This window comes from Chaetodon trifascialis, chromosome 24, assembly GCF_039877785.1.
Source record: "Chaetodon trifascialis isolate fChaTrf1 chromosome 24, fChaTrf1.hap1, whole genome shotgun sequence".
Taxonomy (NCBI): domain Eukaryota; kingdom Metazoa; phylum Chordata; class Actinopteri; order Chaetodontiformes; family Chaetodontidae; genus Chaetodon; species Chaetodon trifascialis.
In genome coordinates, this window is record NC_092079.1 from 1,894,550 (window position 1) to 1,921,447 (window position 26,898).

Consider the following 26,898-nt stretch of genomic DNA (forward strand, 5'->3'; position numbering starts at 1 on the left):
CAAATCTGCCACTGTTTGAACTTACATTTAGCTCTGTTTAATTTGGGGCCTGCTGCCTTCATCACTTCAAGCACCTGCTACAGACATCTATCTATGATCTCCTGAATTTCTACCATCCATATAGATGTCTGTTACTTCCATCCCCTGTAAGATTTGTGCCATTTTCCTGGAAGATTTCCTTACAGCAAATCCATCAGCGCTTGCTCTTGGCTCAGTATGGTACACAGTAGTCTTGGTCCTCAGGTTGCCTGTCACCATTTACTGTCAACTAATACTGCACTTGGGTTTTTCCGGTAACCGTTGCACTACTTCATGAGACCCATTTGACCTGCTTCTGGATGACTGCTTCTGCTGTTTTCTTTTTTATCACATTCATGGGAAATGTGTATTTTTACAGTATTCGCTCTGAAACAGCCTTTACATCTGAGCTTGCCCCCCACGCCAACAAAAGGTGTGTCTGCAGGCCCTCATCTGTAGGTTATGTCTTTTAATCTATGTCAGTCACATCTGCCCCTGTATCTATCTTAAAGGTTAGGGGTGCATTTTCCAGTGCTGGAGAGGAACAAGCCATTTATCTGGTCTTGCTGCTTCACTGACTTCATGCAGAAGTCAGGCACTGGCAAGCTTCTGGGCCATCCTCCAGAGCTGGTTGTCCTCCTGTCTGACTTCCTGAGCGGTTCCTTCCCCATAAATCCTCCCATGACCCCCAAGATTTATCTTGTGACCCCTTGAGGGACTCAAATCATAGTTTGGAACCATTGAACTAAACTAGCTAACTGCAGTTAAAAGTCGCTCCATTTAAAGCAGCTACAACAGATAGTAAGATAGTGGATTCATTAGTATTACACAATCTAATGTCAGAATAATATATCAGGGTTCCAGGGCCACCAACTCTATAGGCAGGTGACTTTTTGTTTTCAAGGTTGCAGTTTTGATGTATTTTTATTAACACAATATCACAGTATTTTCAGTATTTAGATGCAATACTGTATTGCAGTATTGCATATTTGTTTGTCCTGTGTGGTCCTGTGGTGTCTTTTTGTCTGGTCCGTGTCCGTGTTTTTGTGTGTGAGTGTGTGCTCTTCTCTTTTTTAGCAGACATGCTGGTCCAGCCCTCCTCCATACAGCAAGTGGTGTCGCTATCCCATTGGTCCCTGCTGCCGCATCCAGTCTGTTTTAATCTGCAGATTTTTCATTCACGGCTGCACGGTGGCGCAGCAGGTAGTGCGCGTGCCTCACAGCAAGAAGGTCGCAGGTTCGATTCTTGGGTCGGGCCTCTCTGTGTGAAGTTTGCATGTCTTCCCGTGCCTCTGGGCACTCCGGCTTTCTCCCACAGACCAAAAACATGCTCATTGGGTTGATCAGTGACTCTAAATTGCCCCTAGGTGTGAGTGTGAATGGTTGTGTGTATGTGCCCTGCGATCGGCTGGCGACTGGTTCAGGGTGTACCCCGCCTCTCACCCGTTAACAGCCGAGATAGGCTCCGGCCCCCCCGCGACCCTGAAAGGGATAAGCGGCATAGAAAATGGATGGATGGATTTTTCATTCACTGGGGGACTCGGCTTGACAGCAGTGGCTTGTGTGGTTTTTGGCGTTTTGACCTGAGAACTTTGTCCCCAGATCTCTTGTGTATCTTGTGGTAGTGTTAGTTTAGTTGTGTGGTAGTTGGTGGTGGGTTTTTGATATTCTCCACGGTGGTAGTTGGTAATGTAGAATGATCGAGGGAAGGCTTTTCTCAATTAAGTCGGCTTTATTGACATCCAACTCACAGCGACATCATACAGCAAGCGCGGGGATCCTTCACACATCTCCCACCAGCTACCGTAAAACGTCACTGTTGCAAAACTGCTGTGACTGTTAACATTACCACTGCCGTATTTAACCATATATGACATCTCCCACTTTTTATGTTATTTCTAATAACACAAAGTGCACATAACATCATTCAATAAACCATGGAAACCAATACATTAACCAGGAAAATAGGTCAAATAGGCCTGCTTTACAAACATAAAACGTATCCTTAGCACCTTGGCAGTGTTACTTCTCTAGTAAACACATTCACCCTGTAAACATTTTCTCCTGTAACTGTAACAGTCCTGTAAACAAACTCAAAGTGCAATTGCTCTGACTTATAACTTATCAAATATTTTAACATTTATGTCACACTTAAATTCAACCAAGACACAGTTTGAACAATGCAGTGAGCATACTTCTTTTTTTTTTTTTTAACTCTTTCTTCCCTGCAGCCTGTCGACTGGTTTGCACACCCAGCTCTGGTGCGAAATCGTCCTGGTGTCTGTGCAGGGGTGTGTGTGAGGCTTGTAACACCACCTGGGTTAGAAGAAACAGTCTCTGGGGTGAAGACACTTGCAGAATGAGCAGTCTCTCCCGCACTCTCAGCTGATGTGGGAAGAGTGTCGTGAGCTGGTTGTGAAGACAAATCTGCCTGGAGATGGTGCCGATTCCGCCGAAGCACTGCACCTTGTGGTGTGTTGATGAGGTACAACTTTGGAGTAACATTTTCCTTGAAAAAGACTGCTGGTGTCACCCAAGCCTTTTCTTGATCCAACTTGGTGATGACTTCGTCTCCTGGTCAAAGTGGTGGAAGATGTTTGGCTCCATGATGGCGGTTGTAATAGAAAGCCTGTTTCGCCTTTTCACCCGCATCTTTTAGTTCAACAGTCTTTCTGTTGGGCCATTTGGGTCGAAGTTTCTTCTCCAATATAGGGAGGGTTGTTCTGACCTTTCTCCCCATTAGAAGTTCTGCTGGACTGACTCCCGTGGTGGTGCAAGTAGTTGGTCTATAGCACATGAGGGCTATTAATGGATCTTCTTGTTGGAGGATTCTCTTTGCAGTCTGTACTGCTCTCTCGGCATGACCATTCCCCTGAGGATGGTGAGGACTTGACGTGATGTGTCTGAAGTCTAGCTGTCTTGCCAGCTCCTGAAATTCTGCGCTGGAGAATTGAGGGCCATTGTCACTCACCACCTCATCCGGGATCCCAAACCTCGCAAAGGTTGCTTTAAGTCCCTGAATAACCTGAGTGCTGGTATTGGGCGGTAGGTGCAGCACCTCCAGGAACCGTGAGTGGTAGTCTGATATGACAAGGTAGTTTGTTTTTGTTATGTTCACAGAGGTCAAGAGCTATTCTTTTCCATGGACGATTGGGTAGAAGTGTAGAGATGAGTGGCTCCTTTTGTTGGGCCCGCTTTTGTTCTTGGCAAGTGTGGCATGACATCACTGTGTGTTTCAGTTCTGCAGAAAGTCTCAGCCACCAAACTGATGAGTTTGCCCTGCCTCTACACTTTGTAAGCCCCTGATGTCCATCATGTATTTTCTTTAAGATGTCGGCTCTTAGTGACTGTGGAATGATGATTCCGCTCCCACGTATGAGCAACCCATCCGCCTCTGATAGCTTGTTTTTCACCTTCATGTATGCTCTGAGCTTCAGTGAGACATTTCCACTGTATTCTGGCCATCCTCTTCTCACAAGTTTGATGACAGACTGCTGTTCACTGTCAGCTGCAGTGGCCATTTTGATGCTCCCCATTCTGCTTGGAGATGCTGGGATGCCCTGTATCACAGTGGCTATATAGCACTCCACCTCACTATGTGCATCAGTCACTTCTTTTGTGTAGGTTTGTGGGCTTTGAGACAAAGCATCAGCGATGAGGAGGGTTTTCCCAGGCACGTATTCAGCCACTGGTTTGTACCTCATAAGCCGCATCAAAAGACGCTGACATCTCAAAGGGACGTTGTCGAGACTTCGGTTGTTGATAAGCGGCACTAACGGCTTGTGACCCGTCTCAAGCCTGAACTCATCCAAGCTGCATAGATACTTGTCAAACTTTCCACAGGGCCACACGCCAGCCAGACACTCCTTCTCTATCTGGGCATGGCGTGTTTCAGCTTCAGGTAGACACCTGGAGCAGTAAGCTATCGGCTTCCATTCTTCTCCGTGGAGCTGGAGCAGTACGGCTCCGAGTCTATAACTGCTGGCGTCGGCAGACATGGCTGTGGGCCTTGTGATGTCATAAAAGGTGAGAACTGGTGCCTCAGTAAGCATCCTTTTAATGTCCTCAAAAGTTGACTGTGTTGACTCTGTTGTGAATGGCCCCAGGTCCAGATGTTCTTGCTCTTTGGAAGCTCGTACAATGGTTGGCCCACTGTTGCCAGGGCTGGGACGAACCTTCCAAGGTAATTCACCATGCCGAGGACTCTTTTAAGTTCCTGCACATTTTCAGGTGGTGGCAACTGGTGAAAGACCTCAACTTTGTCAGGGTCGAGCCTGACCCCTGATCTGTCAATAAGATGACCCAGGAAGCATAAGCGGCTCTGCCTCAGGAAGCACTTCTCCTTGTTGAGTTTCAAGCCTGCTGACTCAACACGCTGCACCACCTTCTCAAGTCAGGCATCATGTTGTTCCATCGAGGTCCCATACACTAGAATATGATCCATGAAGACTTCTACGCCTTCCAGTCACTCCAGAGTCTCCAGCATCTTCCGCTGGAAGATCTCTGGTGCACTTGTTATGCCGAAAGGTAATCTCTTAAAACAGTACCTCCCGAACGGAGTAATAAACATTGTCAACTTGCAGCTATCTGGATGCAGTGGAATTTGCCAGAATCCACTGGCAGCATCTGGGGAGGAAAACACTGTTGCACCGCTCAGCTCGGCTGTTATTATCAGACTCACAGAAGTATGGACTCACAAAAGCAGACGACAGACTGATACAGTTCAAAAGGTTTAAGCCAGGAAAAGGTCGGTACACAGGAAGGCAATCCAATAAGGCAGAGGTATCCAAAACAGCAGGTAGAAGAATGGTCAATGAACAAAGAGAGGGTCGAAACACACACTAGGAATACTGATATAAAGTACGCTGGAACTCTCACACGAAGGCAAAGAAGATCTGGCACAGGAGGAAGGGAAGACATCCATCCATCCATCCATCCATCCATCCATCCATCCATCCATCCATCCATCCATCCATCCATCCATCCATCCATCCATCCATCCATCTTCTATACCGCATATCCCTTTCGGGGTTGTGGGGGGTGCTGGAGCCTATCCCAGCCGTCAACGGGCGAGAGGCGGGGTACACCCTGGACCGGTTGCCAGTCGATGAAGGGAAAACACAGACTAAATAAACTAGGAGGGAGGTAGCACAGGTGAAGCACATTAGGGCAGGGCAGACAATCACAACGGCGGGAAAAAGAACAAAGGGAGGAAGCAAATGTAGAGACAACACAGGGGAAAATGAGACTATCAAAATAAAACAGAAAACAAAAGAAAACAGAGACATGACAGATCCTGACAGTTATCTCATCGGGGGTTGGCAGGATGTAGTGTTCCCTTTTAACTCACTTGGTCAGTTTTGTCAGATCAACACAGATCCTGGCTTTGACTGTGTTCTTTTTCAGAACTGGAACCATGGGTGCACACCACTCAGTGGGTTGTGTCACCTGCTCAATGACCCCATTGTTCTCCATCCTTTTCAGTTCCTCTTTTACTTTCCATAGCATGGGAAAAGGCACACGGCGTGCAGTGTGCACAGCATGTGGTACAGCATCGTCCCTTAGCTCGATTTTGACTGGTTCAGTTTTAAGTGTGCCATGCTCACCATATGCTTGCAGATGACAGGTGTTGGGTTTCACTTCATCTACTTGCCTCACCAGATTCTTCTTCACTGATAGAGTCCGACTGGGCAGATTGTTGACTCATTGTCCACGGACTACATAGGCTGTAAATGGGTAATGTTTCCCTTTGTGACTGACTGTTGCATTGAAATGGCCCAGACACAACAGCTCTCCTCCAGGGCTGTCCAAAGGGATATCAGGTGGTGCTAGTGTCCTCTCAGGAGTGAGTGTGTGAAATGTGTCCTCACTTATGACAGTGATGTCAGCTCCTGCGTCAATTTTGAATTCCATTGGGGTGAAATCCACCCGTAGCTGCACAGTCCACTGTTCACTCGTCTCGTTAGTGTCACACACTGAGCCCAGAAAATAAGAGGTCTGCTCAGTCCTCTCAGTCTGTCACCTCATTCACTGACCTGCTGCTGTGACATACTCTAGCCCAGTGTCCCATTTTATGACAGTTATGGCATGTGGCTTTCTCTGCAGGGCACTTCTCATCTCTGTTATGCTGTGTTTTCCCACAATGTCCACATCTCTTAAAATTTCCCCCCCATTTTTCTTTTGACGTATTTTGACTTGCCTTTACGTTTTTCCGTTTAATCCGCACCTCCTGTACTGAGCCGACAGTGTCTCCCTGCAGGCTCATTCGTGCTGTGACCTCCTCTGATTGTCTGACGGTCCATATTGTCTGCGCCAGCGTTAGGTCTGCCATTAGTTGCAGCTTGCGGGAGAGCTCTTTGTCCAGTATCCCGACGACAATACGGTCGCGGATATTCACCAAGCTCACAGTGCTCTAATAGATCGTACAGGGCTTGGATAAAACACTCAGCCCTTTCCCCTGGTCGCTGGACTCGCTGGAAAACATGCCCGTTTGTGGATAATATTCCTCCGCGGAAAGAAGTACTCGTCAAACTTCTTCACCACAACGGCAAAGTCATTGTGGTATCTGTCCTCAGTGAACGTGAATGACTTGTAAATGTTTTCTGCCTCATTGCCCATTGCATAAATTAGGCAGCTCACCTGCACTTCTCCGTCATCTTTGTTTAGTTTTGTAGCGAGTCTGTATCGCTCAAAGCGTTGTTTCCAGTCCGACCACTTTGTCGGCTTATTGAAGGGAAAGTTCGCTGGGGGTTAAACTTCGCCATTTAACGTTGTCCGTTGTCAGTGCTGGGTCGAAACACTTCTGACACCATGTAGAATGATCGAGGGAAGGCTTTTCTCAATTAAGTCGGCTTTATTGACAGCTCCGAACATCCAACTCACAGCGACAACACACAGCTGTGTCTTGCATCCTTCGGGATCCTTCACACATCTCCCGCCAGCTACCGTAAAACGTCACTGTCGTAAAACTGCTGTGACTGTTAACATTACAGTACCACTGCCTTATTTAACCTTATATGACAGGTAACACTGTATATATTTAGCACTATTTTGTTTTGTTTTGGCTGTGACCCTTTTTGCCTGTACATCAGGTCTCTTTTTGTTAATAACAATAAATTTGTGGTTTATTATTGTACCCGGTTGTGGCTTAGAGCATTTGTTGATTTGGTGACAAAGTTTGTTTTTTCCACTCTTTTATGTTGCATCCCTGCTCCCTAGACTGAGGCGTAACAAATACTATCATTGTGAAGCAGTGGGTGATGCTTTCAGGTAGGAATTTATTATGCAGGGTGCAGTGCTGTGAATATTACCCTCTGACTTGATGGATGGGGTGTGTGTGTGTGTGTGTGTGTGTGTGTGTGTGTGTGTGTGTGTGTGTGTGTGTGAGAGAGAGAGAGAGAGAGAGAGAGAGAGAGAGAGAGAGAGAGAGAGAGAGAGAGAGGATGTTTGTTGTTCACAGTCATTAGTATTAGTGTGTCAGCAGTTGAGTTGACTCCTGCAGAGGCAGCGTGCCTGCCACCTAGTGAGTGTCAAACTGCACTGCATGTTACCTGAAAGCAGGACAAACTGCTGCGCTTGCTGAGTGAGCTCTTTAGATCTGCAAAGATACCATTATTTTTTGGTCATTTAAACACGTTTTATGAATAAAAAATTATTACGGACTAAAATGCTGCTTCATGTATTTCTTCAAGGTACTCCATATTATGCATTTATTTTGCATCATGCTTGGATTGAAAACACTTTTTCAGATTGCTCTAGTATTAAATATAGGCTAGGATTTTTGGAGAAGTAAAATATTTCTGTTAAAAAAAAATGTCTGCTTGTGAAGGCATTATAGACAGTATACTGTATACAGTATGTTATACTTTGTATAAACGCTGTCATACATACTCCGATACAGTAGGTGGCAGAACGCAGTACCCTCTACGAAGGTTTGCGTTCCGTCCATAATCGAAGAAGAGCACGGGCCTTCACAGTCCACAGCTGGACATTGCCTTCCTTCTGTGGACAGTAATTTAGATTTAGTGGTTTAGTGGATTTTCAGAACAGCTATGGACATTGCACTATATCTAGGAGCTGCTTCTATCCTCGTCGTTCTGATTTTGTTTGCGTTGAAGGTGCGGAGGAAAACGCAGGAAGGTAAGGAGCCTGAGAGCTAACGTCAGAAACTGGTGAGCTAATGTTAACATTTAACATAACGTTAATATTAAACACAACGTTAATATTTATCACGCAGTTGATTTAAGATAAGGTTTCCATATTAAAGTTTTCGGTAAGGTGTCATATTTTTGACATTATTGGAAATATATAAGAGAACAACGCCCTGTCAAGCTAGCAACTTTTCAGCTGTCTTTACTTTTGTTATGATGATGTCAGCAACGTAAGCATCTGTCTTAGCGGGCCACGTGAGCTGCCGATGAAGCCACATAAGAACACTAAAAACAAATTTATTGCAAACTACATTCAGAAGAAAAGCGTGTGGTCACGACTCAGGATGAGCAAAAGCTCAATAGAAAATATAAAAGGAAAAATAACTTTACATTAGACCTGATGAGGACATCTGTAGCCGGAACCTGTTTCATGTCAGGAACAAATAAATTGCTCCGTTTTTAATGACTGAAAGTTTTAACTGTTTCTAATTCTGTTACTGAACAATCGTATTGTGTAGACAGTAGTATGACATGTTATGTATCCTCTCCATGGTTAGCTGATGAGGAGCAGCGGAGGGATGTTATCCGGGTGGCGGGGCCCCCTCAGCGGGCAGCAGAGGAGCGAGGAGCCGGTATGCCTCGCAGAAGGAGGAACCTCGCTGCGGTGATGGCTAACCGACGGCCACAGCGGGAAGCTGCTGAAGATGGTCAGTTATGACTTGTACCTGTAATAAGCTGTTAATGTTCAGGATTGAAATAGTGATCTTATGATGAACATTCATATATAAAGTCTGTGTTCACTGTTTTATAACAAGCTTTTTCTCAGCTTGTCTTTGAGCTGCTTAAAGTAAACTGCTGTTAAGGATCAGTCTTCACTCAAAACACATGGAATAAGTAAATTATTATTCAAGTAAACCGAGTTAGAACTCATATCTCAGCATTCTATTCAGTGCATTTGGCAGACTTTTGAGGCCAACCTCAGAATGGGGCCAAACTAAGAACATCACTTGAAGAGTTAAACATTTAGTTTAATACTCAATCTTAACATCTAGGATACATGTATGATGCCAACAGACATGTAACAAGTGTGCTATCGATTTCAGAGGGGGAGCGCCGGGATGAAGAAGAAGAGGTGGAGCAGCAGAACTTCCAGACAGCAGCAAAAGTTGGAGCCAAGAAACAGAAGAAGCTGGAGGAGAAGCAGGCTAAGAAAGCACAGAGAGAGGTGATAGGTCCATACTGCACATCATTTGAAGATGGCCTTGAGAATGCTGTCAGGAAAAGCGATAATGACGTTGACTTAAACCAGGCAGTTTGATTTTAAAACTCCTAAAACAGGTGGAGCTGGAGGAGAGAGAGGAGAGGAAGAGGATGCAAGAGCTCAGAGAGCAGGAGAGACGTCAGGAGGAAGAGAGAGAACGACTGCTGGAACAGAAACAGGTCAAAACACACCTCTCACCAGCTGTTTCCTCCTTGTGTATTCATACAAGGAGATACTGAGACTCTTTCGCTGGCGTTTATTCAGGAGGAGGACGAGCGCCGGGCTAAAGAGGAGCAGGAGAAACGTGAGGAGGAGGAGTACTTGAGACTCAAAGCGTCCTTCATCATAGAGGACCAGGGAGAGGAGGAGCAGCTCACTGAGGACCAGGTCACAAAATAGCTGAGCTCATGTCATTTTAACGTTCAATTTCTTGATGAGATATTTGAAACATAACAAGTGTTTGTGTTCTTCACTTTTAGTCACGCAACCTGCTGCAAGAATTCATTCAGTACATCGAGGTGAGACCTGACACACTCCGCACGCTCCGACCTGTGCTGAAGTATCTGAGTGCAGTGTTTTAAGCAGTGTCTCCTCTGTCCTGCAGAGCTCTAAGGTAGTTCTCCTAGAGGACTTGGCTTCTCATTTTGGAATGAGGACACAGGATGCTATTAGCAGACTGCAGGACCTTTTGGCTGAAGGCTCCCTCACAGGTTAGTGTGACCAGGGACACAGGAGGAATCCAAACCCAGTCAGAAATTGGGAACTAGATGTGTTGCATGTCCGGAGGCAGGGACCATGGACTTTTCCAACAGCACTAAATTGTATTGCACGACTATGACAACATGATTAATATAATATTATGTTTGTTATTTCCCTAATTTATGTGCACATCATTTCAGTTCAGTTTGAGAGACTTTACTGCGTTTTGCTTTCATTTACAGTCACACGAGTTCCTCTCTTCTGTGGCAAAGGGTCCTTCCTAAAATACACTGTGTCAGTCAGATTGTGGTGCTGCTTCACTCTCATTCACTGGCTCTTATGTTCCACTCTGGAGCAGCAGAGTCACATGCAACACGGTATTACTGGTCTGGTTCGGTATTTGGCTTCATATCAAAGTGCTTTGGAAATTGTTCTCATTGGCCCAAACCGTAATGGTTGCATGTCACAGAGACATGACGGAGCAAGACACAGCTGCATTTAGGGGACATCAGCAGCAACAGAAGCAAACAAATAACATGAAAGATCTATGAAAATGTTGCGCTGCAGCATTGACAAACTGTATTTAAATGCATCATGCTGGCTCCATTGTCATCACTTGATGATCTGGTTCTGTCAGTTTTCACTGTAAAGTTTGCACAACTTCAACAATTAACAGCAGTGTGTGGTGATTACAGTTTAATATTGACCATTGTGAAGTAGGGATCCTCAGTGCATAGCTTATTATCATCATCATTATTATTATTGTATCCTCTATGATAGCATGTGTTGTATGTTTCCTGCAGGCGTGATTGATGACAGAGGGAAGTTCATATCTGTCACTCCAGAAGAGCTGGACTCAGTGGCTCAATTCATCCGACAGAGAGGCAGAGTGTCCATCACAGAACTGGCTCAGGCCAGTAACTCTCTGATAAACCTGATGCCTGAGAGCCGTAGCGCTGCCTGACGGACGCCTTGATGCCACGGGACCCCTGAATGACAGTTTCCATGAGAATAATCACAACTCAAATCTGTGTGAAAATTTCAATAAGCTGCTGGTGAATTAAACAGAACTTTACACCTGACAAGCCATGTCCATCACTGTATGTCTTGACCCTAAAATCCATTGGAGTTGATATGAGTCTAGATGGCTGCCTCTCACATTTGCCTTTTAATGTGATCTACGTTTTTCAGCGTACTCATGTCATTTTTGCAGGGATTTGCGTGTAGCACAAAGTACCAGTCTTCTAATCTCACTCTGGGTGACACTTCCCAAAATGTCAGAACTGTTCTTTTAATATTCATTCGATTGGACACTAATCTTAATCCTGTGGGATCCGCACAGGACCTGATGTGGGGCCGAGTATTAATACTGGGTGGAGGAAAACATCGTCTCTGCATCACTGTGGTATGGGATTAGTGGGATAACAAAATCTGCACCATAAAAATGCAATTAACAGAAAATGAACTTAAAATTAATTCCACTGTTTAAATAGACACATTTTATTATATGATCTACCTTGTGACCGATGAAACAAGGACTATAAGAACGCATATGCTGATGACAGACACATCAGACATTAAACCTGGAGTTAGTTTCTGTTGGTGTGAAATCAGGATGGTTTGGTCTTGTGTTTTTCACAAAGTTTTTCAGTTGAAGCTGAGTCCACAAGCTGAAAAAAATCAGTCTCAGAGGCTGAGCTGGATTTCACCGGGATGTCTCCTTGTCTTTTTCCTGGACTGTCTGTCCCTTCTCACTCTGTTTTCCCTGAGTTATCTCCCATGTCGAGGTGGCTCCTCTGTCCTAAAACCATGAAAAAATAAATCAGATCTCCCTGTAAACTAATATCTGAGAGTCAATGCTGCTTTTAGCCACTTTATCTGTATTCAAACTGTAAAATACCAGTTTGCATTTCAGTGGGAACCAACCAGGCATACCTTTATCAGCACACCCAGAGGTGCAAGGTCATTTCTGAGGGTGTCACAAGCTTTGAGGAGAGGGATTCTCTCTGGGTGAATTCCAGGCTTGGGGGATCCAGTGGTCGAACGAGTAAGTGCAAATGCTCGCACTTCACTTCTGAAACGAGCCAGCTGCTCCACAACACCCTCCAGACGCCCGTAATGACTCACTGCATCGGCCTCCTGCAGAGGACAAATAATCAATGAGCCACACTGATGCACTGAGTGACATGTTCCTTCATTACCATGAACGCACGCACTGTAGTTTATTATTTTTAATCCCACATACACTGTCCTGCCCAAAATCTGCACGTCTGTATGACATTCCTGACCTCACTGTGCAGCTGATCAATCCCAAACACGTCCAAGACGCCTCTGATGTAGCTGATCATTGCTGCAAACACTGCAGGACTCCGAGGCGCTCCGCTGGACTGAACAGAGGTAGTTCACACACACAGTTATTCACTGACAATGGATCATTTGACACCTGTGACCACCTGCTCTTATGCCAGTCTTTTACCTTGGAAACAGGCTGAAGTTGGCAATTTGCATGATAAACCAGATTCATGACAGCACTGATGGCATGTGGGGTATTGAAGTCTTCGGCAAGTGCTTTCGCCACACTGGATTTAGTCTCAGCCAACCTAAAGAAACGTGAGACAACAGCTTCTCCCAATCAGATGAGGCTAATAACTAGAACACGGTGGAACACCCAGTGTTCCAAAAGCTGAGACTATGAGCTGAGAACAGAGCACAGCGCGGCAGAAACTGAAGCACATGTGATGAAGTTAATTAAAAACAAGAGTGAATTGATCAAACTGGGATACTACCTCTCCCAGAGAAAAGCTTCCTGGACAGGTGAACACTGCAGGTGACCCTTCATGTAGGCCTGAGCATCGTGGATGAAGGTGGAGATGGTTCTCAGAGAGGTCTGAGCCTCTGACATGCTGCTCTCACTATAGTTAATCGCTGTGGAGACACCGTCATGAATCATGGAATCTTAATATCTTACTGCAATGAATCTGCAAAGTCTACATCAGTTTTATAAATCATGAATACATTTACTTTTTATGTTGATTCAGAATGCTTTTTTAATGATTTCCTGATATGCTTTCATATCACATTGCACTGGGCAAAAGAGCCCACAAAATGTGTATAGTCTCATCTGTATAACCTCTGTGTTGTACATAAAAACATCATCATCAACAACAACATTGTTACTTTTCCCACCTGATCTGTAATTGCTCAAAAGACAAAACATCCGGAACTCATTGGCCGAGTAAGACTGCAGGAAGTCCTGATGGAAGACAAAAAGGCCTCAATGTAGAATCTTCAAGACACAACATGTAACATATATATCGAGATTTATTTAGCTACTCGGTAAGTGATGAAGACTTTACCTTGATTGTGACATAGTTCTTTAAAGATTTAGACATTTTCTCTGCACTGCCTCTGAGGTGTAAGTGCCCTAAAAACAGTAACAACCAATCAGGTGTGCTTATTCAAAAACAGAAACACTGAGCTGGGTCACCTTCAGAGGTGAAGCCACTTGACTTGACATGACCTGGGTGGTACATATATTTGTGTGCATGTGTAAATGAGTCTTTTTGATGAACCTGTGAACTGCGGGGAGATTTTAGGTTTTACCTGAGTGCAGGAAGTAGTTTGCCCACTGTCCACACTGGTGATAGGCTTCACTCTGAGCGACCTCGTTCTCGTGGTGAGGAAAGGCCAGGTCGATGCCTCCAGAGTGGATATCCAGCTGACTCCCAAACACCAAGCTGAAACCCGCACAGAAACAACAACACTGTCGACTGAGTCTTTCCTCAACAAGTCAGTACACTGTAAACAGGCTGATAAACACTTAACCTAAAGCAACTTATACCAGTGAGGACTGAATAAATATTAGGAACACCTCTCAACATCATACAAAACTGAACAAAATCCAGAAGGAGCACAAACTGCATCCTCCAAAATGATCATGCATGCCTCTTTAAAACAACAAAAACAGAACCTTAGAACCATCATTTTTTCAGCCACCTAATTTAAAAAAGGAAGCATTACTGTACCTCTTAGGAGGTTAGCCATGCAATGTTTCAATCATAAATAATTCTGCTTATCGAGCCTTTTCTTTATGCACTGAGGCCTATGGTTATGTTGACTCTGCATCCTCAGGAAGGCCCAAGGACAGACTGACAGACAGTATGCTGTTAATCCAAACCTAGCGATTGCAGAGCATTCAATATGCCAGCCAGGTCTTCCTCTGCCCCATGGAGATTCCCAGTATGGTTCCTTAGGCTTGGACTGCTTCCAAAGGGCAAAATCCCTTGAATCTCGTTTATTTGCGCTGTCTGGAGAACCATGCAGAACAAGCAGTGGCAGTAATCACAGCGTGTATGGGTCTCAAAAAGCCACATTTCAGAATGTTTGAGGGTACACTGAGCTGACTGGAGCAGACAGAAACACTTACCAGATTCTCCTTGAGCATTCACAGCTCCCAAAAACTTGCCGTAGCGATCACCAATGGACTGGATGTCAAAATACACATCGCCTGCAAGCAGAGCATTTGACAAACATTGACTCTGCGGAGGAGTTATCTCATGAGAGAAATAACAATCATAAATGCGAAATATTCACCTTCTTTTGTGGTGTAAGCGTGGCCGTTTTCAATGATCCTCTCAATAAATGCAACAATGTGATGCACATTCTCAGTGACTCTTAAATACACTGCAGGAGGAATCACCTCAAAAGCAATGACAGATTACAAAGCATGTTATCGATAAACAATTCACCATTCATCACACACTAATATGAGGAAAAACTCTGACCTAATCATACACCTTCAACGACAACATATCCCTCTTGAATTCATCCTCATACATCGCGGCGATGGCGGCTGGGGAAATATTTTCCTATAAAACAAAGCAAACAAATGAACATGATTGATAATAAAAGCAGTCATAAGAATAATCGGTTTTCACAATCTTGTGATCTCACCTCCCAGCTTCTTTTGATGATCTTGTCATCGATGTCAGTGATCACCATCGCGTGGATGACGGTGATTCCAAACCACTTGGACAGAATCCTCTGAATGATATCAAACCTGACGTAAGAGCTGTGACAAGACATAAGGAAAACAGCTGAGCTCAGACACATTTTGCAATCTTTAGCTTATACAAAAAGGTAGAATGTTAACGTTGTATAAATACCATGCGTGACCCAGGTGGGCATGGTCGTACACGGTGGGCCCACAGCTGTACCTGAGACACATGTACAATATTGAGTTATTATGCTGCTATGAATACATACGGTGTCCATCAGTCATTTAACGATATTCATTACCAGGTAGCTACTCCATCTCTTGCCAGAACCAGTGGCTCTTTCTGTTTGGTCAGGCTGTTGAAAGTCTTCAAACCCGAGTCAAACCCACTGGGTCTAATCCATTTTTTCCCCGAAGCACCGCAACAGGATCCAGCAAATCTGGATTTGATAGTGTTAGCTATACAGGAAGTACCGCGGAAGACCTTCGCTTTCCATAACATTGACCTGACTGGGTACCTCCACATTCTGAGAGCGGCATACGCACTGCTAACTTAGCTTAGCCACTCGACACGCACTTTAGATATATACACTGTATATATATGTACATCTATATATTTAGAAATATACTTGTACATTAACACAGCAAAGACTACAACATTACCAGTTGTAGCAACGGACCCTGTCAAACTACACGCGCTTTCACCCCCAGTTTTCATGCGTCTCACCTCCACACCTCTCGCGAGAATCTGATACCGGAAGCGTTCGGGCGTATCATGTGATTAGCTCTTGCTGGCACTCTTGCTAAAGTGGCTATGTCAAAATAATTCTATTTTTGACAGGACGAGTGAAGAGGAGCCTCGCGTTTTATGCAAAGGGACCTCAACAAGATGCAGAACGTCATAAACACGGTGAAAGGCACGGCTCTAGGAGTGGCTGAGTTTCTTACTCCAGTGTTGAAGGTAAACTTCATGACATGAGCTAGCGAGATGTCATAAACACATGAACAGATGATCAGTGCTGTCTGGTATCTTACAGTAACGTATTCGGTATTCATTTTTGTGATTGTTATTTAAACGATAAAGCACTAATTAGATTCAAGCTAGCAGACCTAATGGAATATCGACCCTCAATTAATATTTTGCACAGTTTTGCTAAATGCGCAGTACACCGGATATCTCTTTAAAATACAGTTTTGGTTTTATTTTTACACAGGAATCGAAATTTAAAGAGACTGGAGTCATTACACCAGAGGAGGTGAGGACATGCTCTTTAATATATAAATTTGGATTCTATATTTTATCTTTTGCTACTACTCTAAAACCTATGGTTCACAATTTCTCTTTTCTTGTATTTTAGTTTGTAGCAGCTGGAGATCACTTGGTCCACCATTGTCCCACATGGAAATGGTGAGTGTCTACTTGGAGCAGAATTACAGATAAATATTATGATATTGTTGTAGTGTTTGTTTTTACCATATACACAACTGGACATCTCTGCTGAACCAAGTGATGCTGCACCCATAGACTCCATGACTAACTTGTCTTTTGGCAGTAAATACTGTACATGGATGAGCAATAATAATCTGGGACAATTAACTGGATTAAATCTGAGGTTACGGTCTTGGTGCTGTCATAGATTCGGATCAAGTCCCACACCAGCAAGGTGATTAAAATGTTACTGTTTGCTTTGAAGAACGCTGCGATCATCAGCTGGTTTATTGGAGGGTTCCAGCAACAGCTGAAAGAAACATGCGGATGCAGCCTTTGTCAGTTATGCTCAAAAGCTCTTAAGCACACTAACTATAGATATCTTAATAGCTTTCTTTGTTATAAAGCCAAATATTTTTCATTGGGTTTTATTTTCTGCCTCATGTCATTCATTCTCTTGGTTGTGGTGTGGTGTTTCTTTTTTGTTTTTCAACCCCCACAGCACCACAGCAGGATGTTTTTTTTTTCCAGAGCAGCTTTGAGTTGTGCATACACAGATAAAAAACACAGGGAGGTTAAACCTGTGGGAAGATGTTCTGGAGTAGACTGAAATAGGCATATTTTCATTGATTGTGACCTGTGGTGACCATTGGTGTTCATTGGGACATTGGGAGACTCTGTTGTGCATGTCTGCGTCAGAGTCTTAGTATTGGTAGAGTGTTTAGTCCTTGCCTATTAAGACGTGGTTCAGACTATGCAATTTTTTTTGTCCTAAGTGATGCACTGCCATAAACTCTTTCCGTGTCTTGGTCGGTTGACCGACAAGACTACACGCATGATCAGACCCCTGTTGATCACGGCACGTCTTATTCCAGGATCACGAATGACATCAGAAGTCATCTGGGAGGCAGGTGAAGCAACTGTCAGTCAAACTGACGGAAGCTTTGAGTGTGATGCTGGCAGTCTTGTTGACCATTTGATCATTATTCATACATCTACTGGGCAGCATCTGGATAGCAATTGTGACAGATACAAGTTTCACATATAGTAATTTTATTTCTATAGCTATTTATTCTGCAAGAAGCAGGCTTGGCTGTGTTGGCTGCATCAAACAGACTACTTTAACTTGTCATCTGGAATAAGTAATGATAAGCATATTCCTGGAGTTAGGACCAGGAACAGTGTTATGACTTCCATTATTTGTCACCAACATTTGTTGTTTTTGTCATTGTATTCCCTCGAGGAAACGTCAAATAGGCAGGAGTGCTGTTGCCACAGCTCAATGAACTTTTCCTCTTGTTCGTTGTCCCACCTGACCACAGCAACTGCTGTATCCCTCCTCATCCTCTTCGCTAGACTTTGTGTCTGGCTGCCGTGCAGTGTTGGGGGGCATTCCAGATGCCGCACAACACATCATTTAGCATGCCACACTACATGAGTACAGACGCCAGATTGTCGTTCACTGGTAAATTGTCAGCCACGGTACAATCATCTCAAAATCAGGCTAGAATCGTGTAGTCTGAACCTGGCATAAGTCTCAAATTGCTGACTGACACTGTATTAAAGGGATAATAAGAGATTGGAATACTGCAGATGGCGCAGGTAGTAGAGATCGACCGATATGTATTTTTCAGGGCCGATACAGATACCGATTATTAATAATTAAGCGAAACGGATAGCTGATATTTAGAGCCGATATTTGTTTGCAGTAAAAATGAAAATTTTGGTGTCAAAATTTAGGTTAACACACCTGGGACGAGAATGAATTGAAATGCCTTTAAGTTTAATTATTTTAAAATAAAAAGTGATGATTAATGATTCCTTTCCCTTTCCCTTAATGATTAAGAGCAAACCAATAAAGAGGGTGGCAGGAACCTTGGCTCACTGCATTTGATAGCTTTAGTAGTTACTTTTCAGATTAAATTTTTACATAAAACAGCATAATGAGTAAATAAAAATTAAACTTTCAGGGGTTCCCAGAGTTTTTCACCTATAGTTCCTTATATATTATTAGGTTTATTTATATATATTTAGAGTAATAACGGCATATTCTGAATCTCAGAACAGTAGGCTAGATGTAAACTCTTGTGCTTATACTGTATGTCGTATTACATAAATAAGAATAAGGCACTTCGCAACTGTAAATGCAAACAATAAAGGCTTCATTACACACGTGAGTTGTAGACGTGACGGTAAATTTATTGATTGAAAATGAAACACACTGAGAATAATCTCCTCGACGTGTGCTCTCCGCCTGACTCATATCCCTGGACTTTACGAGTGACAGGCAAAAAGACGATCATTTCACACCAGTAGTTGCGTTGCTGCACCATAATGTAGTGAGAGCACGAGCGCTGAGGGAGAGGCGACTGTAAACAAACAAGGACACGCTAGCGTGCATTACTGTTAAACTTATTGGCTATAATCACCTCCGGTGTTGTTTATTGATTAACCAGGAGCCGCCCCACGGGCTGAGACACGTCAGGAGATTTATTATTCCCATGAAGTAACGGTAACCGAAAGGACCTATATTATTATTGTGCGTCTGGACACCGGTATAAAGCGGTTGTGGCAGGTATAATGTAGCGGTGGGTCATCAAGAAATACGCCATGCTGAAGTTGTGAACAGTTTCATCTCCAGAGCCAAACAGCGGAATTGAGCAGGTTTTCCTCCCTTATTCTTGCTATAGTCTACCTACCGGTATGTCGTTATGTCTTTTTTTTTAATTATTGTTAAGTAAGGAGCTTCAGGTCATGTTCACTTGGTTACGTCTTTAATTTTTTTGGGGTGCGTGACACTATTTATCTTGCAAAGTCGTATGCTTGATGTGATTAGACAAGTAGGTTGGTGAAATTTCAACTCTGGGCTTGCATGTTATCACTTAAATTAATCATAAGGTTGTGGTGTTTTTAAAACTTCAACATAGAGCGTTTTTATTGCAAGTTCGACTGACTCTGTTGCCTTATCTCTACTGGATAACCGGGGCAGTTGTCTGCTTCTCCTTGTCTGTGGCGCTGCATGTAGAGGCTTCATTGTCGATTGGCTGTCACTGACTCATTTGTGCCATGTAGCCAATCAGTGAGGGCTGTGGGTGGGACATTGTTACACAGCCAAGATTGGTGACTTCGGGCGGAGAAACGGCTACATCAGAGCCAAAGTAGCGTGTTTTAAAATACATTAATTAACTTTATCGGTTATTGGTGGAAAAAATAGCCGATGCCGATCATCGAAAAAATGCAGAATATCGGCCGATGTTATCGGCCAGGCCGATAATTGGTTGATCCCTAGCAGGTAGTAATTTTAGCGCTGTGGGTACTTGTAGCTTGCACTTTTAGATTCAATTATGATTCTGCATAACTTACAAAAAGATTTGTGCAATATTCAGCTTGAAGAAACCCAAGATGCATCACACCTTTTACTGTCCATGTCACGCTTTGGCAAATTATCATCAACTGAGAAATAAATTAAAGAAACCATCTTACTTCATTTGTTATTGGAATTATTTTGTGATATGTGTGTTACCTTTCTTCTCCTTCCGGCATCTTAGCGGCATATAACTCTTTCCATTTTAGCTTCTTTTAAATAAATGTGGAAGCAAACCTTAACAGTGGTGCATAGAAAAAAGAATTCTGTGGATTAGGTTTGAAAGAGGACAGTTCAGTCTCTTGTTTTTTTATCAACAGTATAACAACCACAATACCTACAAATATGTGTTAATGTTTATGATTCTTGTCCCTTCAGGGCCACTGGGGAAGAGGTCAAGGTGAAGCCATATTTGCCCCAGGATAAACAATTTCTCTTGACGCGCAATGGTAAGAGGTGGATTTAAAGTGGGGACTGCTGAATCAATGAGAAGCATCTTTGAATGACAGTGTGGATGAAATAGAACCGTAAAGAATTTTGAGAGGGAATATATAACTGAATTAATTGAACTGAGCTATAACTGAAATGTTAATTTAATTTCAGTCCAGCCTCAAATAATGAAAACCTTTTGTTGTGAAGTACAAATAAGGCAGTTGTTTTTTTTCTTCAGCTGTAACACACCACTAGAATACATACATCATTCCCTGTAGCACAGATGAATTTCTTCTTCCAAAGAATCACGTAAATGTGCTTTAGCAGCTACCAAAGACGATTTTTGTAGGAAGGATCCACCATCATTTTTACCAACCATATTTTACCTTATCAAAACCTCAAGTCATCAGTGAGATCTGCCCTTTTTTACTGTACTTCCTTTACTACCTACAGTTCCCTGTTACAAGCGTTGTAAACAGATGGAGTATTCAGATGAGCTGGAAGCTATCATAGAGGAGGATGATGGAGATGGGGGCTGGGTGGACACTTACCACAACTCAGGTTGGACACCATTTCTCATCAAAATTCCATAAAATAATTGAATTGTTTTTGTTACGATGATGTGAACTGTTTCTGAATGGTGTGTGTCAGCAGGAGTGTTGGGAGTCACAGATGCTGTGCGAGAAATTTCACTGGACAATAACAAGGTATGCGTCATGTATTTGTTTAGAATTCATGTCAATTCTGAATACAATGTGAAATTTTAGTTTGGTTCACTAATAGCAGCTATAATCAGTATTTTTATAATAACAATATATCAAGTGACACTGTGAAAACAATGCTAAAATGTGTCTCTGGTGGTTATGAACCTGCAGAGAATTAGCAGCTAAATCTGCAGGTCCCCCCCAAGACTTTACAGAGCTTTATTTACAGCTGTCCAGCCCACAACTTTACTGTTTTGTTCACGCTCATTGCTCTCATAGTTAGTTAATGGTTAGTGAATGTTGGACTTACATTCATCAAGTGGACACGAACACAACTACAAATGAATGATCATGTTGCTCTGTAACTGCTGGACATGGAAATAAGCAAGTGTTTTCAACCTTAGGTTCATAAAAAGGTTGAAAAAATTTTCAAATGGTGTTTCGTCTTTTGATGTTCATTAGAATGTTTACAATCATATTCCAAGTATTTTGTTTCGATTTCAGTGTAAGTTAGTTGACATGTAGTTGCAAATAGGTTCTTTTCTGAATTCCTCTAGGACAAGAATATGAATGCCACGTCTGCAGCATGTTGTGAAGATGATGATGAAGATGATGAAGATGGAGAAGCAGCAGATATGGAAGGTATTTGTATCTTACTCATATCCTTCCAGTAGTTAAGCAGTTATTTAGTTTCTTTCAAACAGCCTGTACTTAAGCTCATGTTGTCCTTGATGCTGTCTTTTCAGAATACGAGGAAAGTGGCCTGTTGGAAACAGATGAGGTAGATGGTTCAGAGGGTCGCAGCATATCATTTATTGTGTGATCTTACATCACTTATCGTGAGTCCAACTGCTACCTTACTGGTCTTCTCTCTGTCTAGGCAACCCTGGACACCAGTAAAATTGTAGAAACTAAAGTCAAAGCAGAGCCTGGGAGTGAGGATGCCATCCTTCAGACTAGAACATATGACCTGTACATCACATATGATAAATACTACCAGACCCCTCGACTCTGGCTCTTTGGATATGATGAAGTATGTACCTGGGCAAAATGGGAGTTCATAAGATGCCATTGTTTATTCCAAAAAAAGCATGAAATCGTATAGGCATGGAAGTTTTTATCTGTTCTACATGAGATGGGAAGCATTTGTATTAATCACTTTGTATTGTCAACAGATTGTTAAAAAGAAAAGAAGCAGACTTTCTCTGACTTTCTCGGTGGCTGACAATAGCCTGTGGACAGGTTTTGATGTAAAGGACTTTCCAACACTCTGCAACGCTAGCTAACATTAGCTTAGCAATAAAGTCTGCTAACGTCAACAAAAGACCATCAGCGACCACAACACAGTGTCCAATGCAAAGTCCAAAGTCAAAGCTAATATTTTTTTAAAAGCATGTGCAATGTATTGTAATCTTGGGGTTTTCATCTGGCTAATATTAGCTAACATTACTTGTTAATACGGATGAATTGCTAGCTAACTAATATAGCAAAATGCTGTCATGAGAGGATAAGGTCAGCTTTCATTCATTCAATTGTTGGTTTCTTTGTAGATAAAAGAGCTTGGTCTGTACCAGCTCTATATGGAAAGTGTCCTGAGACAACTTCTGTTGTGATTTGGCGCTATACAAATAAATAAAATTGAATTGAATTGAATTGAATTCATCCAGACTCCTGAGGCAGATCCGGCTGGTACATCGTCAAGCTTTCCATTTGCAAATTACTTTACCATTTCCAGATCCATGCAGCATAGCTAGGTTGCAGCAAGCTGGGTATCCTTAGCCTTAGTCAGTGTTAAAGCTAGCAAAATACTATCCGAGTGGATATGTTAATTGGTTAGCATGGGAAATTACTTCACCTACTGTGATTCATGATACTAACAGTGTTGAATTTAGTCAGTAATCGCTAATGTGACAGTACAAAGCAAAGGCTTATTACTAAAGACTGCTTTCTAACTGCAGAGCAGGCTACGCCGACATTGGCTGCTTTATAATGTTAGCTGATAAAGCCATTTCCAAACAGCAAGCTAGACAAAATAAAGCATAGGAACAGTACAGATAGTAACATTATTTTAAATGTGAGGGTAATTTGTTCTCCAGCATTCAGTGTTCATGATAAAGACTCCAAAGCAAACTCACATAGACACAGCACTAATAAACCAGCATCTCATCAAACCATTGTGGTGTTTCCCAGGACAGGCAGCCGCTTACTGTAGAGCAGATGTATGAGGACATCAGCCAGGACCACGTGAAGAAGACGGTCACCATTGAGAACCACCCCCACCTTCCTCCACCTGCCATGTGCTCTGTCCACCCCTGCAGGTGAGGAAGGAGAAAAGCTAACCTTCTTTTAGATGCACACTTGAGATTAAAGACCTATTTCACCATCATTCTTGGGAGTTTTTTTTTTTTTGTAGTTTTCAAGATTTTTGTAAAAATATGTTAAAGATCATAATATAACAAGATGGAAAATCACAGTTGAAGTGCACTTAACCAACTTTTCATGAAAGGATATAGCAGTGATTGGCAGCTCCCTAAAATCCTCCAGTGTGATTTCTAATGAGCTGGTAAGATGCTACCCAACCTGCTGTTCATGTCAAAACACTCTTCTTTTGTATCATGCTGCCTTAATCATGAGTGACAGTCCGGCTCCGTCTTATTTTAGTCTTTTTCACTGACACTTGGATAAGAGTGTTTGTTTGTCTGATCTGACCGTTATTTTTTCAGACACGCTGAAGTGATGAAAAAGATCATCGAGACTGTGGCAGAAGGGGGAGGAGAGCTGGGAGTGCACATGTATCCTTTCATGGTAACCGCTTGCCACATGTCTACGTTGACATATGCAACAATTGTGGTTGATTGCTCTTAAAATCTTCGCTGGGGAGGATGTTTCCTTGGGATGTGTGGCAGGTTTGAGGTGCTAAACAGTGAAATCGTGTTGTGCTTATTTCTTAAAAAACACTGCTGGCACCACTGAAAATGACCTGTTTTGTCTGCTGCAGTGTGCATTATGCAGCATTGGAAAATATGGGAGGTAGGAATAGAAATCAGCCGATGACGAGTCAGCCGGACCGATCTATGACAATACACGGCTTTTGTGTGATCTTTATGATAAAGTACCTTGACTTATCCATTATTTATTTTCACTTCTTCATCACGGTATAACCAACAAGTCAGTGTTAATGCAAGCCTAATCCTAAAACCACACTGTATAATTGACATAAGTCTGTTCATTCGTGGCGTGCCTGTTGCTTCCCTGGTAACTTTGCATATGTTGTCATGGTAACATTATCGCAAGGCAAAAGTAGTAGTCCTAGAGTGCTCTGGTTGGTTACAGTGCATGCTACACCTGCCTGTGTTGAATGTCTCTCTCCACTTGTCTCCTCTCTGCCTCTGTACTATGTCACTACAATATATCTTTATTTCTAGGTTGAACCCTGAATACTCCATTCGCGTGTGTGGGCCCCAGTCATTTCCTCTAATGTTACATTGTTAAGGTATAGGTATGTATTGTAATCACCCTCCACGCTCCTCAGTGTTTTCCTTAACCGAGACTTTCAGGTATCTTCTGATTTTCCTCAAGTTTGTCCAGGCCGTCATTCCCACAATAGAATACGACTACACGAGACACTTCACTATGTAGCTTCATAAATCTGCCTGTGCTAATGCTACATCTGCCCATGGGAACGATCAGCTCTTCTGCCTCTTCTGTGTTGAGATCATGTCTGGTCTGATTACAATTGGCTTGTGCAGTGTTACTCTGAGGCACTTTCTGTGTGTGTGGGACGGGGGGAATATTGGAGGTGTGTGACAAAACTGTCTCTTAAAGGAACAGTCTTGCATTTTGGAAAGCAGGCTTGTTTACCATGAAGCCCAAAGTCAATATTAGTTTAGTCTGTATGCATCAAGGACAGAGATAGCTGCTGTCTCTCTAACTACTGTTAGAACTGTTGTTCTATTCTTTGAATAGAATGTAAAACATAACACACTTTGATTAATTTTTAACTAGTTTGCTTGACAAGCAGTTTCAGTTGTTGAATTATGTTTTCCACTTGTTGAAAGGTAGTTAGCAGTTTCCCCCTACTTCCAGTGTTTGTGCTAAGCTATCTCCGTGCTACACATACAGAAATGAAACTGATGTCCATCTTTTCAGCTCACTCTGGGTAAGACTGCAAGCAAGGCTCCGACCGAAATGTTCGCCTGCTCCTCTCGCGTTTCTTTACAGGTTTAATGTGACCACAGTGTGGTGAGCTCTCACAAAGTCGTTGTTAAGAAGATCCCGATGCTGTCACTAAAACTCACCTCATTCCACAATGTTTCACTGCTTCAAATGTCAGAGAAAATAAACAAACCCTGGTTGTGCAAGGTTGTCAGCTCCTTGAGTTTGTAAGATGCGGATGGGTTGTGGAACCTTACCTTCACTATCAGTGACGAAAAGTTAAAGCTGCATGAAATGATTTTGGGCGAGCAGCAGAACAAGCTGTGAGGACAACACTGATATTGTATCACCTGATAAAGTTGTTATGGCTAACATGTCAGCAAACAGTTGCCGAGTAACAGATCCAGAAAACACAGCAGCATTCACATTCTTTTTTTTGTGTGTGTTATTGATGAATGTAAGTCCAATAATCTCTAGTCTTTACCAGCTCCTGAGTATAATATCTGGCTCTTTAGCTGCTAAATGCTCCACTATGTTTACCAGCTAATTTGGTCTGTCTGCTGTTGAGCGCACCCTTTTCTTCTCCATCTTAAATATTTCAAAGAAAGTATTTCATATATATGTAGATTTGGACAATTATTGGTAAGAAATGTGTGCTTTCTTGCTAACATCACTTTTTAAAATGTGTGTACCTGACAGCAGCATTGATAGAAGTTTCTTGACCATTAATGATAACGTTGCCATGTTGGATCAGTGCTTATTATTGCTGCCGCTCTAATACTCTTAGGAGGAGCCATGGCTGAACCTCATTATTGTAAATCAGCTCTTTATGCCAGCTTGTCTTAATACTTATTCTCTGAATGTGTTGACAGTCAGGCACTTTCATTCACCAATGGTTCTTGTGGTCTGCTTAAACATTTTTGTGTTTTATTCCAACTGTGGACAGTGATTTATCTTCTGCAGCTTGTGTCAGAGCCTTGAGACTTTTTTTTTTTTTTTTTTCAGTCTGTTTTGCTTAGACAAGTGTGATGTATCGCTAACTGTTGAGTCTAGGAGCTATGTGAAAGTTGGCTTTGACTTTTATTGTGCAGAAGCTAAACATTTGGAAAATTGCTTTATTGTCACAAGCCTCTTGGTGTACTTCAATAAATCCTTCAGTGGATTCCAGGTTTATTTTATTTCTAAGATTTGGAAGTATAAACTGTATTTTGTCCATTACAGTAACATGTTTCTGACACTACTTACAATCAAGTATCTGCTTCAGTAATCCTCACTCTATTTTCCTTGTTGTCTGTTGTTTAAAAATATTCACTCTGTACTGCCTGTTGGTCCGGTCTTCTAATGTAACTTACTCAGTGGTAACACTTGAACATTTTAAAGTAATGTACATTTATCATTAAAGAGTTTCCCAAATATTGCAAACAATTCTATTTGTGTGTTTATTTACTAGTGCTGGAGAGGGGTTGGTGGTGGGAGTGGTGATCTAAAATCCCCCTAAGTTCATCTTAACTACAGCTACACACACACACACACACACACACACACACACACACACATATGTATATATATATATATATATATATATATATATATATATATATATATATATATATATATATATATATATATATATATATATATATATATATATATATATATATATATCGTTTTTCCTGCCCTCTACTGCAGT

At 42.4% G+C, this 26,898-nt stretch overlaps 3 protein-coding genes across 5 annotated transcripts; 2 read left to right on the forward strand and 1 right to left on the reverse strand.

Moving 5' to 3' along the window:
• Nucleotides 1–7,964: 7,964 nt before the first annotated feature.
• Nucleotides 7,965–11,661, forward strand: LOC139352008 (DDRGK domain-containing protein 1-like). The gene is made up of 8 exons (XM_070994003.1): nt 7,965–8,157; nt 8,726–8,875; nt 9,272–9,393; nt 9,507–9,608; nt 9,694–9,816; nt 9,909–9,947; nt 10,034–10,139; nt 10,932–11,661. Exons 1-8 carry the CDS (start codon nt 8,070–8,072, stop codon nt 11,090–11,092), a joined length of 891 nt encoding a protein of 296 aa, XP_070850104.1. The 5' UTR covers nt 7,965–8,069; the 3' UTR covers nt 11,093–11,661.
• A 140-nt stretch (nt 11,662–11,801) lies between these two features.
• cars2 (cysteinyl-tRNA synthetase 2, mitochondrial) lies at nt 11,802–15,868 on the reverse strand. Of its 2 annotated transcripts, none has more exons than XM_070994000.1 (15): nt 15,852–15,868; nt 15,294–15,344; nt 15,082–15,199; nt 14,925–14,996; nt 14,722–14,827; nt 14,555–14,635; nt 14,306–14,435; nt 13,732–13,865; nt 13,485–13,552; nt 13,315–13,381; nt 12,915–13,053; nt 12,605–12,728; nt 12,417–12,515; nt 12,064–12,267; nt 11,802–11,929 (listed from the first exon to the last, which is right to left on the reverse strand). In XM_070994000.1, exons 3-15 carry the CDS (start codon nt 15,127–15,129, stop codon nt 11,834–11,836), a joined length of 1,368 nt encoding a protein of 455 aa, XP_070850101.1. In that variant the 5' UTR covers nt 15,130–15,199; nt 15,294–15,344; nt 15,852–15,868; the 3' UTR covers nt 11,802–11,833. The 2 variants fall into 2 exon arrangements, with proteins under 2 accessions (XP_070850101.1, XP_070850100.1); XM_070993999.1 differs by lacking the exon at nt 15,852–15,868 and adding an exon at nt 15,427–15,849.
• Nucleotides 15,869–15,877: 9 nt separating this feature from the next.
• Nucleotides 15,878–26,627, forward strand: atg3 (autophagy related 3). 2 transcript variants are annotated; one of them, XM_070994001.1, is made up of 12 exons: nt 15,878–16,085; nt 16,339–16,380; nt 16,483–16,532; nt 20,296–20,366; nt 20,803–20,910; nt 21,004–21,056; nt 21,611–21,695; nt 21,800–21,834; nt 21,934–22,086; nt 23,244–23,371; nt 23,777–23,845; nt 24,611–26,627. In XM_070994001.1, exons 1-12 carry the CDS (start codon nt 15,993–15,995, stop codon nt 24,690–24,692), a joined length of 969 nt encoding a protein of 322 aa, XP_070850102.1. In that variant the 5' UTR covers nt 15,878–15,992; the 3' UTR covers nt 24,693–26,627. The 2 variants fall into 2 exon arrangements, with proteins under 2 accessions (XP_070850102.1, XP_070850103.1); XM_070994002.1 differs by having other exon boundaries at nt 15,884–16,085; nt 21,001–21,056.
• Nucleotides 26,628–26,898: the final 271 nt, after the last annotated feature.